General features: G+C 52.5%; 1 protein-coding gene across 5 annotated transcripts in view; it reads left to right on the forward strand.

Annotated features, from left to right (window-relative positions):
* GCK (glucokinase) overlaps positions 1 to 19,629 on the forward strand; it is a 55,551-nt gene that overhangs the window by 4,636 nt on the left and 31,286 nt on the right. For 4 of the 5 annotated variants that reach the window (XM_033862853.2, XM_033862855.2, XM_033862857.2 and 1 more), the window contains exon 2: positions 672 to 3,797. The exons of the other annotated variant lie outside the window; for it this stretch is intronic. In XM_033862853.2, coding sequence (XP_033718744.1) covers positions 3,753 to 3,797 — 45 coding nt within the window. In that variant the 5' untranslated portion in view covers positions 672 to 3,752. The remainder of the gene's footprint in view (positions 1 to 671; positions 3,798 to 19,629) is intronic. 5 annotated transcript variants of the gene reach the window in all.

Genomic DNA, 19,629 nt, shown 5'->3' on the forward strand with positions numbered 1-19,629 from the left:
CAGGTTTAAATTGGGGAGAGGCGGGGTGATGGGGGCTTAGCAGAGTGAGGGCCTGAAGCACAAGGTCCCGGAGCTGCAGGGGCGGGTGGGGGGGGCGGGGAGGAAGCAAGGGGAGCCCTGAAGACGCTCCTCCTTCCTGCACCACAGATACTTCCCCCAGGAATGTACCATCCTCTGCCTCACCCTAGGGAGGAAGATGCAGGACTTTCCTGTGGAGACTTGAATGTTCAGCGATTCTGCCACTTTGAGGCCCCCGTGAAATCACCTGTTGTTCCAAGTAGTCCCTGTTGGGTAAATGTCTCCTGTGAGGTCACTCCCAAGGCTCTGACCTGTGTGCAGTGTGGCTGCCCTTGGATCAGGTGACATTCCAGTCATCTGTGGCCAGGGAGGCCGCAGGGCTATGCAGCAGGGCCTGGGACTTCTGCATGAGGACTGCCTTGGCCCCTGTCCTTGGGGGATGGTGAGCCTTTGCAGCCCAATCCTTCAACATCCCCAGTCTCAGTGAACTCATTTGAAAGTGGTAAAAATAATACCACCCTTGCCTACTGCCCCAAGACTGTCTGATCAAATGACAGAATGAATACAAAAGTACTTTGTGAATCATAAACGTTTCAATCAGTATAATTATAATGACAATTTCTCCTCCATATAAATATATTTTCTTTCTTTAGGAATAAATCTAATAAGAAATATATACGATCTATAAGAGAAAAATAATGAAGCTCACCTGAAGGGCATAAAAGAAGACTTCAACAAACAGGGCAACTGGCTACATTTCTGAATGAGAAGAATGGCATTATAAAGATGTCTGTTCTCTAAAATGGATCCCCAAATCCACAAATTCAATGCCTTTCCAATGAAATTATCAACAGCATTATTTTAGTGAAATGGGAAGAGTAGATTCTAAGATTTATATGAAAGATAAAAGCCTTATGGTAAAGAAAATTTTGTAGGAAAACAAAAGGAAGGGATCCCTTCCCACCAGATATCAAAAAACTGAAAAGTGCCAACTGAAAGAATGTGGTATCTACAGGAACGGACAGAGAGACATCCAGCTCATAGACAGAGCTGAGGCCAAGGCAGGCAGAGTACCAAGAGCCACTTTTACATTTAGACAGTCTGTTGCTGACACAGGCAGCAAAATGAAAAGGAAGAGAGAGAGAGAAAGAAAGAGAAGAAAGAGAAAAGGAAGGAAGGAAGGAAAGAAAGAAAAAAAGCACCCAAATGTGCCACTTCCCATCTTTGTCCCATGCACCAGAAAGGATGACACCCAACCAAAGAGAGCTGGATGCCTGCGCCTCAAGTCACCCCAAGGCATCACCTCTGGCTGGGAGCCCATTCTAGATGGCAGCTACACCCTGGGGGCAGGGACAGAAAACCTCGTATCTCGGAACCAGAGATGAGGGGAAACCCTCCTGATGCCTCCTGGGCAGATGTGGAAGAGAGTGGGCGGTGGCCTCAGAGCAGCTCCTCACAAGTCCAACCTCAGTTCCTGGAGTATCACAAAGTGTTCTGACAGGCTCAGGTTAGCTGTGGTCCCAGACTTGGCCTGGTGGCCTTTGAGGACACCTGCAAGGTGACCAGAGCAGAGCCGTTCCCTCACAACAGAGAAATACAACAATGGAGCATAAACTGTGGTGCAGTTATCAATACAAATCAGTGGGGAAAAGGTAGCCAACAAATGTTAGACTCCTACCTCATACTATACACAAGCAAATTCCAGAGGGGCTGAAGTGCTGAACATTTTTTAAATATTGGAAAAATATTACAAGGAAATGTGGGAGAACATTTTTCTAATTTTGGATGGGAAATGCTTTTCTTTTTTAAAAAAAATATTTTTAAAATTTATTTTTGGCTGCATTGGGTCTCAGTTGCTGCGCATGGGCTTTCTCTAGTTGCAGCGAGTGGGGGCTACTCTTCATTGGCAGTGCGTGGGCTTCTCATTGCGGTGACTTCTCTTGTTGCGGAGCACGGGCTCTAGGCACGCGGCCTTCGGTAGTTGTGGCGTGCAGGCTCAGTAGTTGTGGTGCACGGGCTTAGTTGCTCTGCAGCCTGTGGGATCCTCCAGGACTAGGGCTCGAACCTGTGTCCCCTGCATTGGCAGGCAGGCTCCCAACCACTGTGCCACCAGGGAAGCCCCCAGAAATGCTTTTCTTAACAAGACACGAGCTTCAAAAAAAGAAAGAAAGCCAAATTCATAAAAAAGAAATACTTCTGTGTGTTAAAAGACACCATTGATCAAGCCATATGTTTAGCAATAGGTAATACAGCATATTCAACAAGAAAAGGATTAATAGATATTATGGATGGAATATAAAAATAGTTTATACAAATTGAAAAGTAGAAGACAATTCAATAACAAAACAGTTAAGTAATATAAACAAATCATCCTTAGAAAAAGGAATACAAATAACTATAAACATATGAAAAGGTGTCCAGCACTTTGCAATTCAAATGATAATGAGACGACAGATAAGCAAAAGTTACAAAGATTCATCATCTCAAGGACTGGCCAGCATGGAGTCAAACTGCTAATGATGCTGGAAGGATTAATTGGTGAAGCCATTTGAAGGGGCCAATGTAGTCCTGTCTGCACAATCATAAAATGTGCCCAGCATTGGACCTAGCAATTCAGCCTCTAGGAAGCATCCAGAAGAAACACATGCACGTGTTGACCCTGGTAAAAGGCCAAGATTTATAACAGGGGAAAACGGAAACTGCCCAGATGACCATCAATACGAAATTGGTTTAAAAATATTTCAGCGTACCCATTTGGAGAGATCTCACCGGCCACTCCTTCCCTCTCCCTCTGCTGGATCCCAGCAGAGCTCATGTTTCCAGATGGTAGTCAGGGAAGGCAGTGACCAAAGCTTGAGGGTGGCCTGGGCACGTGTGGCAATGCCACTGGCTAAGCCACCTGCTCCCTCTCCTCTGGTTCCCAGACTCAAGGGGGCCTCTCCTCCTTAGGACATGAATTTGGAAGACCCTGTGACCCTGCCCTGGGAACTGGACAGGTGGCAAAGTCTGCGGTGATAAGGTGATTGGGCTGTCGCTATGGTGATGGGGATGGAGGCCTTTTGCCATCAGCCCCGGTTTTCTGCATGGCAGCTCTAATGACAGGATGGTCAGCCCTGCAGAGGCTGGAGGGTGTGAGCGCAGAGGCCTGTTCCTGGTTGCCATGGCAGCATGGGCCCTCGCAGGAGCGCAGAAAGCCCTGGCAGGAGAATTCCCCACTCCATACCTGGTCAGAGCAGGAAGTGTTGGGCCGTGACTGAGCCTCAGGGAAGCAGGTTGGGGTGTGAGAAAAGAACAGTCGCCCACAGCTTAATTACTCAAAAGCTGTCCCCCAGCCACAGGAGGAAAGAAGACGTTTTCTGCTGAGTCTGTCTAGAGGACACCACGCTGTCACAGCTCAGCACAGCCTGGAGAGAAAGCTGACCAGTGCTGACCAGCTCTGGAGCCCGGCAATGGCCCTGCCCCGATGATACCTGGCCTGACAAGGCCTCAGTGGGGAAGGGTCCCGACTAGGACCCAGAAGAGAAGGCTGGCAGGCTTGCTGGAGAACAATGAAAAGGAGGAAACTCTGTGATTGAACCTCAAGCCAGAAGCCAGCCAGAAGGTGGACCATATTCTACCAGACACTCGGGCCGGCCGTGACCCTTGGTTGGGAGAAGCCTGGGGATATTTCTGCCTTGGAAGCCCATTGGGGAACACTGAGGGGTTCCAGCTCCCCCAGGCGGGCTGCGGTACAAATGCTGGATGACAGAGCCAGGATGGAGATCGCCAAGAAGGAAAAGGTAGCTCTCTGCTGCATTCGGTTTTCTAGAAGTGCTTCTTACACGTTCCTGTATTCAGTGGTTTGTTTAACTTGACCAAGTGTTTGTGCCTCAATATCTGATTGTATGTGCAGGTGCTTTAGGGACGACCTGCTGGGAGTGAATTATGAGGCATTGACTTTGGTAATGCTTTTATTTTATTTTTGTTTTTTAACATCTTTATTGGAGTATAATTGCTTTACAATGGTGTGTTAGTTTCTGCTTTATAACAAAGTGAATCAGTTATACATATACATATGTCCCCATATCTCTTCCCTCTTGCGTCTCCCTCCCTCCCATCCTCCCTATCCCACCCCTCTAGGTGGTCACAAAGCACTGAGCTGATCTCCCTGTGCTATGCGGCTGCTTCCCACTAGCTATCTATTTTACGTTTGGTAGTGTATGTATGTCCATGCCACTCCCTCACTTTGTCACAGCTTACCCTTCCCCCTCCCCGTATCCTCGAGTCCATTCTCTAGTAGGTCTGCGTCCTTATTCCCATCTTGCCCCTAGGTTCTTCACGACCATTTTTTTTTCTTTAGATTCCATATATATGTGTTAGCATACGGTATTTGTTTTTCTCTTTCTGACTTCACTCTGTATGACAGACTCTAGGTCCATCCACCTCACTACAAATAACTCAATTTCGTTTCTTTTTATGGCTGAGTAATATTCCATTGTATATATGTGCCACATCTTCTTTATCCATTCATCTGTTGATGGACGTTTAGGTTGCTTCCATGTCCTGGCTATTGTAAATAGTGCTGCAATGAACATTTTGGTACATGACTCTTTTTGAATTATGGTTTTCTCAGGGTATATGCCCAGTAGTGGGATTGCTGGGTCGTATGGTAGTTCTATTTTTAGTTTTTTAAGGAACCTCCATACTGTTCTCCATAGTGGCTGTACCAATTCACATTCCCACCAGCAGTGCAAGAGGGTTCCCTTTTCTCCACACCCTCTCCAGCATTTATTGTTTCTAGATTTTTTGATGATGGCCATTCTGACTGGTATGAGATGATATCTCACTGTAGTTTTGATTTGCATTTCTCTAATGATTAATGATGTTGAGCATCCTTTCATGTGTTTGTTGGCAATCTGTATATCTTCTTTGGAGAAATGTCTATTTAGGTCTTCTGCCCATTTTTGGATTGGGTTGTTTGTTTTTTTGTTATTGAGCTGCATGAGCTGCTTGTAAATTTTGGAGATTAATCCTTTGTCAGTTGCTTCATTTGCAAATATTTTCTCCTATTCTGAGGGTTGTCTTTTCGTCTTGTTTATGGTTTCCTTTGCTGTGTAAAAGCCTTTAAGTTTCATTAGGTCCCATTTGTTTATTTTGTTTTTATTTCCATTTCTCTAGGAGGTGGGTCAAAAAGGATCTTGCTGTGATTTATGTCATAGAGTGTTCTGCCTATGTTTTCCTCTAAGAGTTTTATAGTGTCTGGCCTTACATTTAGGTTTTAATCCATTTTGAGTTTATTTCTGTGTATGGTGTTAAGGAGTGTTCTAATTTCATTCTTTTACATGTAGCTGTCCAGTTGAGACAGTGACTTCATTGGGCAAACCAGGTCCTCTCCCTACTGCTCCAGACTCCGGCCCTGTGACCTGGAAGTCACAGGCTGCCAGGAGGCCCGGGAGGTGACCTCTGTTGGGAAGAGGGTCCGGGGAGTTTAGAGCCCCAGCTGGGGGGCTTGGGGCCTGGGATCTTGGTGGCAGAACCAACTGCCCAGCCATGAGGCAAGACTCAACAGACATCACGAAAGGTCTCAGATGCCTGCGCTTCCCTGCAGGAATCTTTTCCTAAGAAGCCTCAGGGCTGTTGCTCCTGGTGAGGAGTTGAGAGCAGTTACTTTTTCCAAAGCAAAGAAAAATCCAGACGTCTTCTGAGCCAGCCCTGTGTGCGAGCGGAGCCAGGGCTGGTGACAGGGCAGAAGGAAGAGCCTGCCTGCTCCCCCAAGCCAGGCGGGGCGGGGGAGACGGAGGAGAGGGCCCATATCCAGTCCCTTTGGCATGGTTTCCTCCTCACATGTCTTTTCTTCTCCTTCTTCTGTGAAATGACAAGGTCAGCATAAACACTGGGCTCGTTCTGCTCCTGGCAGAGCTAATGATGTTGGGAGAAAAACAACCAGCCTGGGTCGGGGTGCCCGCAGCTGCAGGCAGCAGGAAGCCCACGTCTGCTGGTTCCTGGGCCGATGACCGGAGTTTGGATGAGAAATCCTACGCAAAGGGGCCGTGGAGGCCAGCTGGGGAGAAGGGAGGCGGGGTCTTTGGCACAAGCAGAGAGCTAGCGTGGCGACAGTGAGAGGTGGGGCCTGTGGCTCGCCGTGGGGAGCTGGTGTGGGGAGGCCACCACGTCAGACTGGGGCTGGCCCATGCCCCCTTCTCGTTTGTCCCAGGGACACAATGCTCCACGCGGTAAACCGTTTCTGTTCCACACATGCGGTGTGCCGGCCCCCGTTCAGGAGCCAGGCTGGTTCCAGATCGCTGGTGGGGGACGGAGGGGTGTTTCACTGACAGCCTTGTCAGGGCAGAGAGGAGAGGGAGGCACTGCCTCTGGCACGTGCCTTAGGGGGTACCAAAAACATCAGTCATCAAGATAAATAATATTCTAATTCAAATTCTAAAGAATCAAAATCCATGCGAAAAATTACGATGAGCAAAATGCCAAATTTCTAAAGAAAGAGGGCCTGAGTATTACTGATTTTTTTCGCTTGTCTTAGGCCTGTGCCGGCTGCCCTTAGAGTGCCAGCTAGCAAGGTGCCAGGGCCAGACAACGGAGGCGTGGGGCTGTGACGTACACACCCCTCCCGTCTGTCCTAGCTGCCCAGAGGACCCACCTCTTGTCTGGGGGCTGGGGGAGCGGGGTGGGGGTGCTTCAGCTTGGTTTCAGGGCCGTCCTTAGGATCTGAGGTTTCGCTGCCAGGCCCACCCAGGTCCAGCCCTGCATCCCTGGGAAGTGATACACCCACCCCAAGCCAGCGTGTAGCCTGGAGTGGTCGGCTGGGGCTGTATCCACGCAGGCTCCCAGGAGGAGAACGTTCAGGTTGCTTTGGAGGGAACTGCAGTGCTGCTGGTTTTGCTCGTTCTTTTCTAATTTATGTATTTATTTATTTATTTTTGGCTGTGTTGGGTCTTCGCTGCTGCGTGCGGGCTTTCTCTAGTTGTAGCGAGCCGGGGGCCACTCTTCGATGCGGTGCGCAGGCTGCTCATTGCAATGGCTTCTCTTTGTTGCAGAGCACGGGCTCTAGGCACACGGGCTTCAGTAGTTGTGGCTCGCAGGCTCTAGAGTGCAGGCTCAGTAGTTGTGGCACACGGGCTTAGTTGTTCCGTGGCATGTGGGATCTTCCCGGACTGGGGCTCAAACCCCTGTCCCCTGCATTGACAGGCGGATGCTTAACCACTGTGCCACCAGGGAAGTCCTGGTTTTGCCGTTTCTGTTTCTCTGGTTCATCTTGCCTCTGTACCTGTCGGATCACCTGTGGTCATCCCCCTATAATCTGCAAGAGTGTGTGGCCTCAGTACCGTTTTCAGTGTCTTCCCTGGGGGGATGGCAGCTTCTTACGTGGTTTTTCTAGAGCTCCTTGGGGGCAGGCCCGCTCCTACTGATGCTGCTTCTTCTCCCCTCCAGCCTGCGGCTGTGGAACTCCACCACAGAGTCATTCCCTTGGCATGGAGCTCTCTCTTTTTTTCCCCATAGTTTTATCATCTGTAAATGGGTTAAAAATATCATCTTTTTCCTTAAAAAATTGTTTTTAATGAAGTATAGTTAATTTTCAATGTTTCAGGTATACAGCAATGTGATTCAGATACATATATCCTTTTTTAGAGTCTTTTCCATTATCGGTTATTACAACATAAGAAATATAGTTCCCTGTGCTATACAGTAGGTGCTTGTTGTTTATCTGTTTTATATATAGCAGTGTGTATCTGTTAATCCCAAATTCCTAATTTATCCCTCCTTCCCTTTTCCCCTTTGGTAACCATAAGTTTGTTTTTTATGCCTGTGAGTCTATTTCTGTTTTATAAATAAGTTCATTTGTACCATTTTTTTGGATTCCACATATAAGTGATATCATAAGATATTTGTCTTTCTCTATCTGACTTATTTCACTTAGTATGATAATCTCTAGGTCCATCCATGTTGCTGCAAATGGCATTATTTCATTCTTTTTTGTGGCTGAGTAATATTCCAGTGTATATGTGTACCATGTCTTCTTTATCTGGTCATCTGTCAGTGGACATTTAGGTTGCTATGGAGTTCTATCTCTTGATGGCCACAACTTCTAGGAGACCTGAAATTGGGTCCTGGGAGCCACCTTGGAAGTTCCTGGTCTATTCTTCCCCCTCCCTCATCTGTGCCCTTCTGCTGGTGGGCAGGAGCGATGGGGGCTCTAGAGCCGGTACAGTTTGCCTTATGTGGTGGGTTTAGGGAGCACTTTTCAGGAGGAAAGCTGGGAAGGTAACACTCCAGGTGTCTTAGTCTGCCCAGCTGCTATCTGGGTGACTTAACCAGCAGACACTGCTTCCTCACAGTTCTGGACACTGGAAGTCTGAGATCAGGGTGACATCATGGTCAGATTCTGGGGAGGGCTCCCTTCCTGGCTTGCAGATGGCTGCCTTCCTGCTGTGTCTTCACATAGTTGCAGGGGGGGAAGGAGAGCACTCTGATCTCTTCCTCTTGTGGGGGCTCTACCCTCATGCCCTCATCTAACCCTAATCACTTCCCAAAGGCCCCACCTCCTGACACCATACACTGGGGGTTAGGGCTTCGACATGTGAATTTGGGGGGACACAATTCAGTCTATAGCATGAGGGGTGGGGGTGAGAGCCATAGGGGGCACTGACCTCCCTCCATTCAGCCCCCCTCAGCTGCCCTGGGCACTTCGCTGCTGAAGGAGAAGGCTCAGAGATGGGGTGAGTCTGCATCACTTGGCAGGCATGCGCATCCAGGTTCCCTGGCAGGACTTGTCCCAGCGGATCTGGGGCCCCAGCGGGAGAGATGCCCTGCCCCCCAAGCCCCTTGGAGACCTTGCTACTGCCAGATGCTCAGGAGGACGCGAAGCTCCAGGTGGGCCCCAAGCAGGTGTTCTGGGAAAGGGGCCTATGCAGGGAGGAGCAGATGGCTCCGCTGAGCAGAGCGGTGATAAGACCCTGAGTGTGGGGGGAACCAGGCTCCCCGTGGCTGGTGTGGATTCAGCAGCAGGGGCTGGGGCTGTGCCTGCCTGCCGTGGGCCCCTCTCGGCCAGGAGCCTCTGGCTCTGAGCAGTGTGAGACATTGTCCCTGTGGTCCCGTGACGGGGCTGGGCTGGGAGGCCGTGGAGCAGAGACTGCCCCAGGAGAGCTGAGCAAGCTGCCTGCGTCCCAGGCCTCAGGGTCCAGGCGCCTCAGGAAGAGCATTAAAATCCCCAGCATGACTGTGCTCTGGAGAGGTGTCATCGTCGGGCTTCTCGGGTCAGGAGCAGGCCAAGGGGACCCGGCAGTGAGACGCAGTGCAGACCCAGCCAGGCCCACGCCTGCTCCTGCAGCAGCAGCACCGGAGGGTGGGAGCGGGGGAGAGGCACAGAGTGCTCTCGGCCGCCTCCCCCATTTCTGCCGAGCTGCCCTGAAGCCACCTGAGGCAAGCGACGTGAGAGCTGCATTCAAGGGCGGCCCTCCAGAGAAGGTTCTGGGGCCCCCACTGTGGGCTGTGCTGCAGCCTTTGGGGACAGCCCAGGCGTGTTCCGCATGTGTCCCCATCCCGGCGACAGCGGGGCAGGCCTAGCCTGGCCCAGCCCCTCCACCTTCACCTCACTTCCCGTCTCATGGGTGGGCGCTGATCCTCAGGAGGACGCGGCTCTTCCTCTGTCTCTCTCTCTTTCTCTGTCTCTCTCCTTCTCCTGTCTCTCTGTCTCTGTCTCTGCGTCTCTCTGTGTGTGTCTCTATCTCCCTATCTCTCTCTCTTTGTCTATTTCTGCCTCTTTTTCTTTCCCTCTCTTTCTGTGTCTCTCTAGGTCTGTCTCTCTGTCTCTTCATCTGTGTGTGTGTGTCTCGCTGTCACTGTGTCTCTCTCTGTGTGTCTCGCTGCTTCTCTGTGTCTCTGTCCCTCTCTCTGTCTCAGGCTGGGTGCACATTGAGAAGAGGCCCCCTCATCCCCCCCAGGCCTGCTGCCTCCCACATCAGTCCCTCAGGGCTGGGTCTGCCCCCTGCCCAGTTTCCTCCCAGACTGGAGTCCCCTCGGGCCCCTCCTCTGCACCCCTCCTCTGCTCAGCACAGGGCTCCCTGCTGAGCCCACGTCCTCCTCTTCCAGGCCACTTCCCTCCTCAGCCTCCAGGGGCCTCCCAGGAAGCTTCTTGGCGTCCACCAAGGCCCCTGGTCGTCTGACCACCACCATCTCCTCTCTTGCGCCATGTATTCTATTCCTTTATTTCTGAAAGAGCAGCCGTTTCCTGGTGACCAGTTTGTGTACAGGCCATCGAGCTGTTTAGAGAAGCCAGCTTTATGGGACGAAGTTCCAGCAAGTACATGTGCCTGATGAGGGTCCATTTCTGTTTGTTTACTTCTGCTCCAAGGAATCCCTCGCTAAAACCACTTGCGTTTCAGATGCAGTTGTGGTGCCGGCTCCTGCCTCCCCTTTCTCAGTGAAGTTGAAAGCCAGTTGTCAAGTTTCATAAAAAGCACCATGGGGGTTTTGACTTGGGGAGAGATGAACCTTCCACTCCAGAACATGGACCACTTCCCCCTGATTCAGATGGTCTTTTTTTGGTCTTTTTTGCTTTTCGGACATGTGTTCACATTTTCTCTCTTTGGGTCTTGGACTCTCCTCTCCACGAGACTTGGGCTTCTGGCCCAGGCCTCTCCCTGGCCCCTGAGAAAGCCAGTCTGGCTCATCCTCCGGCCATTGATGCCAGAAGGTCCCGTCCTGAGGGCTGGGGCGGGCCAGGGTGCTTGGACTCTGAGCCTCCCACGTGCTCCCCGCAGGGCAGCCCCCGGACGCCAAGCTGGGTGCTGGGGGTCCCACCAGCTGCTGGAACCAGTGGGAATTGCCTGGTGCTGACAGCCCAGCCATGTTCTAGACCGAAGGGAGGTGATTGGGAGGGGCACTGGGGGGAGCGGGGCTGCAGAGGCCATGAAGGCCAGAGTGTGTACCCAGAACACGAGTGGTCCTGCGGGGTAAGGGGGACAAAGGGTCAGGTGTGCGGGCAGACCATGCCAGAGAACCCACCCTTCCGGGTGGGCGGCTGGCTGCCCCTGGGCCCCGATGCCTCAGGGCCCGCTGCTGCCCTGCTCTCGATCACTGCCCCCTTACCATACCTGCACTTGCTCTTCACATGTCTCGCTCAATCCATATCTGCTCTTCCCCCCTCGGCTGCCCCCCACCAGGCTGCACTTGCCCAGCTGGCGGCAGCGGGCAGGTCTTCCAAGTCTCCCCCACTGGTGCTGGACCCAAGCAGGAGTCTCACCGAGGGGAAGAGCCCCAGCGATGGGCCCTTGCTGCCAAGTCCCCACCGGCCAGGTCTGCCCACTGCTCAACCACTGGCTGTTCTTGGCGATGGTTCTCGGAGGCTGCCCTGCCCCTAATTTCACAGAGGAGGGCTTTGCAGGCAGAGAAGCCCCGTGAGTTGCTGAAGTCGCACAGGGTGAGTGATGGAGACCTGGGTTCAGTGAGAGCATGTGTTCTTAGGCAGTGACTTCATGAGCCCAGAGGTGGCCCCTGCAGAGGGCAGAGCCTGCATGGGCTCTGGAGCCAGCTCCCTCGAGGCCTGGTGAGATCTGCGTGGCTCTGGGCCTCACCCGCCTGGTCTGCAAAATGGGGCAATAGCAGGGCAATAGGCTGGGTGTGGAGACTTTTGTGAGGTGTAGCTGGAGGTCGATCAGATGGGGACGCAGGGACCAGGAGCTTCTGAGAGGCCCTAGGGCTCTGGCCACCACTGCTCACTGCTCCGGGGTTGATAGTGCCTACACTGTCTCCTTTGCTTCCGCCCCTCTAAGGTGTCCTAGCATAGTGTGCTTGTGGAAGCACATTTAGGACCATGGCCTTATGTTCTGTGAATGTCTGCAGATGCCTGCTGACCTTCCAACACACCCCTGCCACACACAGCTCAGCAGGACCCTGGGTGTTGAGTGGTGAGCCAGCTCGGCACAGGCTGTGGTCCTCCACGCTGGGTACCCTGGGCTTGCCCATCCCTCGGCCCACTGTGCCGGCCACCCTGCCCAGGCAGGAGACCTGTTTGATCTCGGAGAGACGGCAGTGAGTGGTGGCTTGAAGCAAGATCTAGTTCCCTGCCCAGGAATTGAACCTGGGCAGCCTGGATCAAAACCAGGCATCCTAGCTGCTAGACCACCAGGGGCTAGAGGCTAGAAACAAAATTCCCCTGGCCCTTGCCCCCAGTGAAAACTGCATTTCTCAAGGAGGCAAAAACTGTAAAAACGGGTACAAGTTGACTATTAGAGACACAGTACAACAAGTGGGAGAGCACACAGAGAAACCGTTTGTTTAGTTAAGACAGAAGTAAGGCAGAGATGCACACCCGGTGAGCAAGGGTGTGGGCGTCCTCCCTAATGAGGAGGAGAGCGGTAAAGAAGCAGTTAAAGCATTCATATAGGGCAGTTCTTCCGGGTCTTTGTTTACCTTTGGCCAATTACCTGGTTTCTTTTTCCACACCTGTCCTGCCCTAGGACGTCCCCAACGTGTGTGCGCAACTTTCTTTCATGATGGGTTCCAGCCCAGAGGCCTATGGGGGGGCCTTGGCATCACATATTATGGGGTAGCGCCCCCTCCATTTTGACCCCCAAGGAGCCTTTCTGCGCATGTGTAGTGTCTCCCTTGCCCCAAGGATGGGAAATATGTGACCTCTTGATCCTTCACTCAAACAGGGTTTAGTCCCTCTCTGCTCCTGCCAGGACCGTTATCTTAAAGTGTCTTCAGGAGACAAAGCCTGGCTGTTTACCTTGTTTCTGTCGTTATTTCTATTTTGAAGTGCAAACAGGAGGCTGGTTGTAAATGTCCGACCTGAAGCCCATCTTCTTCTCACCCCAAGCAATGTGAACAGGAGGCCAAGTTGTAAATGCCTAGCCTGGAGCCCGTCTGTCTTGTCCCTCACAGGGCATCAGCAACAGACCTGGGTGGAGTGCTTCCGGCCTGTAAGGACCCAGCAGATCCATCCTTGGCCCCCAGGGGAGGTGAGGGGCGGGGAGGAGATAAAGACCCTCCCTCGTTAGCACTCCCCAGAGAGCAGAACTGGTCTGGGCACCCAGAAGGGAAGGAGGCCAGCTCCACCTCCAAGGACTGCCCTCTGCTCCCAGCCTGTGCCTGGCTGGGCTGCAGGCTCAACCTCACTCTTCCCCTTTCCAGCAGGGTGGCCTTCGGCGACTTTGAAATCCCTCCAGACCTCAGTTTCCCCTCCTGTACAGTGCCCCCCTGGGCTGCTGTATGGGTGTGAGCCCCTGAGTGTGCACCTCTTGCAGGCATGAGCAGGGTGGGGCCCTCATGCTAGGTAACTGAGCCCCGACCTTTCCAGAACAACACTTCCACCGTGAGTAGAAGTGCAGAGAAGTCCCACAAGTAGACAGATGGAAGGAGGAACGCGATGCATCCCCTTCCAGAAGATACAGAGTCCTCACCCTGCGTCCTCCATCCCTCCGATCTCTGCTTCCGTCATTGTCATTACATCTTCTTCTCTGATCTTCCTGCCTCCCCCTTCCCTCTTCTAAGGATGCTTATGATGTCATTGGGCCCACGGGATAATCCCGGACCATCTCCCTATCTCAGGGTTCTTAACAGCTGCCATGCCCCTTTTGCCGTGTAAGGCCACATTTCACAGACTCCAGGGACTAGGAATTCTTAAGGGGGTGGCTTTGCCTCCCTGCCCCCACCCCCAGCTCAGTGACGGGCACAGCCCTGCCTGCCTGCCTCACCCTTTGGCTCACTGGCTTTGAGGACTTATTCTTTGCAGCTGTAGATATCCGCCCCCTACACCCGCCCCCGACTGCACACACGCTTTTAATCAGATTCTGACACTTTTAGGACTCCCCTGGTGGTCCACTGATTAAGATTCTGCGCTTCCACGCAGCAGGCACAGGTTCGATCCCTGGTCGGGGAACTAAGATCCCGCATGCCGTGGGGCACAGCCAAAAAAAAGAAAAATTCGGACACTTTTAATCAAAATCTTATAAAGCAGACCACACAGAGCTATTCCCGCTCCTGGGCAGCCCTGAGGAGGGCAAAAGAGGAGGCTGCCCAAGCCCAGACCCGTGCAAGGTCACAGCCTGCATTTTCCCTACGTTCAGGAATTGGTACCAGTCTCCTGCGTGGCCCAGTGGAGGGCAGGAGAGGCCAGGCTAGGGGAGGGCCTGGGGGCCCATAAACAGCAGAAGGAAGGGACTGAGAACCAGGGCAAGTGGCTCCTGGACATCTTAGGGAGTTTGGGATGAGGTGCACGGCACGCCCTTCCTTTTCAATCTTTTCCAGGTGGGTTGGCCAGGAAGGCCAGCAAGAAGGGATGCTGCACAGGGGCCTGTGGGGGAAGCCAGCCCAGATGGGATGTGCCCATGAGGGTTTCGAGGCAGGAAGAACACTCAGGACGGGACACGTTGGGTCATGAGGCCCTGCAGCACAGGAGAAAACCACTTTCCTAGGGGAGGGGCAAGGACTTGACGCTTCTGGTCCGTGAGGATGAAGGGACAGCACCGCCACGAAGAGCCAGGAGTCCCCCGCCTTTCCCCTTGTCCACGGCCAAGTGCTCTGCTTGTGTCTGATGGGTGACCCTCAGTCAGCCTTCCCTCCAATGCAGGCACATACCCCTGCACATCACTGTCCGGGGGAAACGCAGCGTTTTCTAGTAGGCACGTTACAAAAGTAAAAAGAAGTAGAGAGATTAATTTTCATAATGCTTTATTTAACCCACTACAAACAGAATATTATTGGGACTTCGCTGGCGGTCCAGTGGTTAGGACTCTGTACTTCCACTGCTGAGGGCCCAGGTTCCATCCCTGGTTGGGGAACTAAGATCCTGCAAGCTGCGCAGCACGGCCAAGAAAAAAAACAAAAGCAATATTATCATTGAAATGTGTAACCTACATAAAAACTGTCAATGAAATATTTCACACGCTATGGTTCATATTGCTTTCCAAAGCCATGTGTGTTTTCCACGTACAGCATCTCCCAGTGTGGACTTGCCACGTTTCAAGTGCCCAAGAGCCACATGTAGCCAGTGGCTACCGCCCTCAATAGCACAGGTCACAGCCACTCTGACAGGTGGTCACCCAGGGAATCGTCAGGAATCCCTGGCCATAAGCAACGCAAACTCAGTGGAACCAGAGGAAGCAAAGAGGGGCTGGACTGGCCTGATGGGACCGAGCTCCATGTGCTGAGGGTAGGACAGCTCTGGGGAGCAGGACCTGAGACTCAAAGGCAGCCAAGGCCCCTCTGTCCACCTCTGTCTGGGGCTGGTGTCACTCTCCCCACCTGACGATGGAGCTCCAGGCTCACAGCCTTACAGCCTTATAACCAGAGGGAAAGGAGAGCTCTTCCCTGTGAGTTGCCGCTAGACACGATTCCCAGGAAGGACTCCTCGGGGCTCTGTTGGGACCACGAGCCCACTGGAGAGCCACAGGGTGCGCGCAATCTGACCGGCCCAGCCCGAGGCACTAGCTGCCTGAGATACTAGAATCAGCCGCCTTCAGGAGTCAGGGGCTGGTGTAGGGACGCAGGACAAGGGTCCTGTTCTGGGCACACCCGGCCTGACCCCCGTCCATGCCTGTCCTAACAGCAGCGTGGCCCCCGCGCAGCCCAGCTCCACTCACCAAGACGCTCACAGGCCTGCTCTGGGCTCTTGTCTTGCATAGCCCGTCCTTGCTGTGTGCCCCTTGGCCAGCTGGCCCCAGCAGCCCTTCCGCCCTACCATCCTCGCCCCCACGCCTGGCTCCGCTGGCCGTCCCACTCCAGGTCCTCAGCTTGCAAGCCCACTTTTCCCACTGCTTCCTGAGTGAGCCATCTGAGCCCAATTCCAGGTGTGCCTTCCCTGCACAGAACCTCCCGTGGCCTCAGCGCAGAGCCAGACCCTCATGGGGCGGCCCAGATTTTAGCCTCAAGGCCTGAAATCTGCAGCCACACTCCAGCCACCCCAGACCCAGTGCCCTTCACTGTACCCAGTCGAGCTCCTTGGCCTTGGCTGTTGTCCTCTGCCTGCCTGGCTACCGGCACAAGGAGCATGGGTGAGCAGGTCGCAATTATAGCTTTAAATTTAGCGGGACTCTTCTTGTACCTCTACTGGAAGCAGCCCTCCCTTGAGAACCAGGACGTCTAGGCCCACAAAACCTAAGGTGGTGGGTACAGAAAGAACAAGTTCCCCAGATGGGTCAGGGGGAGTGATGAAGAGCCTTTGGTTCCCAGACCCATGTATTTTACCTTCTAGGGACACAGCATCACCCAGTGGCCATTAAAGAGGACATTGCACCCTGGAGGTCACCTGCCCCTTCTATAGGGGAGCATCTTCAAGCTGACAGCTCAGTTGTACCTTCAGGAGGCTGTGTGACCACTGTATAAGGGGGGGGCAGCTTCTAGGTGGGAGGACTAGTGGATCCCGTGGACCGTGTGCTGTCTGCCAAGCCTCCTTTGCCATGAAGGGGCCCTTCGTCTGCGATCGTGTTGTGGAGGATCTCATATCAGTAGATCAGACATTCTGTGGTTCCTCGGTTGGTGGAACAGGCTGAAACACTGAATGTAGGAAAGGCAGATGCGTGCCTGGAATATCAGATGAACTGTTGCCCCTTCCAGAGAGGGAAGGGCCCAGGGTAGTCAACCTGTCACCGAGTCGTGGCTGGTTGGTCTCCTGGAGGAACAGTGTCACACCAGGGGTTTAGGGTCGGTCTCTGATATTGGCAGGTCACACATTTGACAGCAGCAAAAGCTAGATCAGTCTTGGCAAAAGGGAGCCTATGCTTCCACCTCCGCCACCACTGTTATTGGTTTGTGAGGGCATCGTGTAAACACTGAGCTGACGTAAGGAGCTGCTGGTCAGTCCTCCACGTGCTTATTTAGTGCCTCTTCTCTAGCAGATGGTTTCTCACAGGCAGTAACTCCCATGCACCTGGATTTATCTATACGCCTCCTCCCCACACCTCTCCTGTCCCCAGTCCTCTTAATCTCTCTCCTTCCAGCTAAGCTATTCACCCCTGTCCATGGTCTCTGCGTACCTTGACCTTTGGGCCACTTCTCTCTCCTCACAAAGTGAGTCACTGGGTGCCCGGCCCCACACTCTGCCTCTTGAGAGGATTTCCCCTCACCGCTGTCTTCTGGGGCCACCCCTGAGTGGGACTGCGGTGCAGCAGAAGTCCACTCCCAGCTTGTACCAACCCAGCTTGGCCAAGCTGACCTGTCCGTGGACCAAGCGTGGGTGGGTTTTTGCCCTCCTCCACAGCCAGGCAAAGGGAAGGCCATCTGGGAGCTGAGAGAGGGGCACGGGGGCATCGGTGCAGGAGTGGTAGGTGACAGGTGGGTCTGGGCCAGCTGTTCCTGCAGCTGGACCTGCTTGAGCCTGGTTGCAGATTCCCCACTTCCATCTTATGATGAATGCCTGCGGGGCCTGCCCGATCTGATGACTTAGCAGCTCTGACAGCATTCAGCTCATGACGGGCAGTCCTGGCCACGTGGTCACTCGATGTCCCATGGTCAGATGCTCTGTCTCTACCTATGCCCGGTGACAGGCCAGGAGCTGCCTTTCAAGTGGTGTTTGGTTCTCTGCTGCAGTTGGCAGGACCTTGGTGCAGAGCCCGGGTTCTGGTCTGTGACCCTCCTCTGGGGGTTTATCACACTTCACACAGTGTAACGCCTCAAGTATCAGGGCTGCCGCGTCACATGGCCTCAGAGTCAGGGCTGATTGTGGCCGACTAGCTGCAGAGCCCTTTCTTTCTCTGTCTCCGCTTAAACTGTCAGCCTTCTGTTTCATCCAGTAAATAGGCTGGAACAGTATTGCCAAGGGCAGAATATGCTGCTTCCAAAATCTGAAGGGGCCTGTCAAGCACTATGCACCTTTCTTAGCGATAAGAGAAGAAGGCACATCATTTGTTACTCACTGGAAAGCAGTTGTCCTTGGCATGTCCAGACCACTGGGCCCCTCACATGTCACTGATGTGGCAGGCCCCTGAGTCTTTTCCTGGTGTACCTCGCCAGGACATCCATGGTACTTGCCGCTTTTGCTCGGTGGGTCCAACTAGCATGGTGTCATCAATATGGTGAGTCAATATAATGTTCTGTGGTCTGTGTAGACCAGATGGTTTAGGTGTCTTGGGACTGTACTGTGACAGAGGGCAGGAGAATTCACATCATTTGGAGCAAGACTGTGACTGAATACTGTTATCCATCTCATGTGGGCGCAAACTGCTTCTGCTCTTCCTTCCTGAAGGGAATTGTAAAACAATGAATGCCTTCGCTTGGGCTGCCATAACAAAATACCATAGCTTCAGTATGGGTGGTGGCTTCAATAGCAGACATTGATTTCTCGCAGTGCTGGAGGCTGGAAGTCCGAGATTAGGGTACCAGCAGGGTTGGGTTCTGGTGAGAGCCCTCTTCCTGGCTTGCAAATATCCACCTTCTCACTGTGTCCTCACATGATGGAGAGAGCTCGAGCTGCCGTCTCTTCCTCTTCTTGTAAGGACACTAATATCATCATGGTGGCCCCACCCTCATGACCTCATCTAAACCTAATTACCTCCCAAAGGCCCCACCTCTAAAAACCATCACACTGGAGGTTAGGGCTTTAACATATGAACTTTGGGGGTACTTTCAGTCCAGAACAATAAATTTGCCAGACTAATAGCTGCCTACTATGTACCTACTATAAACTGTGTTAATCTGTTTTAGAAGAGATACTATATCCAGCACTTCAGCTGCAATTGTATTACTGAATGTGTGGTAGTCAGTCCACTGCCATCCATTCTGATCCATTCAGTTTTCAGGGATCAGACTGGAGAATTTAATGATCATATGATGTGACCCACACCCTGCGCCCTTTGAGTCATTAAGAATGGCAATCATTTCTGCCGTTTCCCCAGGATTTGACACTTTTCTTTTGGCTCGTGTGTGTGTGTGTGTGTGTGTGTGTGTTTGTGGCAATTTCAAGGGCTTGCACTTGGCCTTTCCTATTACAAATGTTCTCGTTCTATGGATCAAGGAACCACTGTGAGGGCTCTTCCAATAGCTAAGTAAATCCATTCCAATTATATGTTCAGGATCCAGGGAAGTGGCCACTGAGTGAATCCGTGGAACTAGTAGATCCCACATAAGGCAGACCAGGGCGAGAACCCTATTTATCCCCTCACCCCAGTATGCCCCTGTGCTAACAGGGGAGCCATGATAATACATTGGGACCCTAGATATCCATGTCAATTGCCATGAAATAGCCATTGAAGTATCTGAATATTATGTGTATTCAGGCAAATAGCCACATATCCCTATTATATATACTTGCCGTGGTGTTTCGGGGTCCTTCCTTCCTCATGGAGACTCAGTCCCTCTTTCAATCAATGGGTTCTGGACCTGAGAACAGGGTCGGGTTTGGAAACTATGCCTTTCCATCTTAACTTTCCACTGGGGTGGCTGACCTCAGCCTTCTGCTCACCCTTTCTTGGCCCGAAGGATACAACACTCTATCAGCTTTCTCCTTAGATCCCTGTAGGCCAACCCCCTCTGGTTGCCAGTCTTGCTGCTCAGTATGGTAATTATTCCTGCTTTGCTTCTGGTCTCTGCCATTAAGGGATCTGGCATCCCCACTGCTACTAAGGAGTGTAATTCTGAAACAACGTCTCCTCCCATCAGCTCTGGTCTACAGAGGACAGC

Source organism: Tursiops truncatus, chromosome 9 (assembly GCF_011762595.2).
Source record: "Tursiops truncatus isolate mTurTru1 chromosome 9, mTurTru1.mat.Y, whole genome shotgun sequence".
Taxonomy (NCBI): Eukaryota; Metazoa; Chordata; class Mammalia; order Artiodactyla; family Delphinidae; genus Tursiops; species Tursiops truncatus.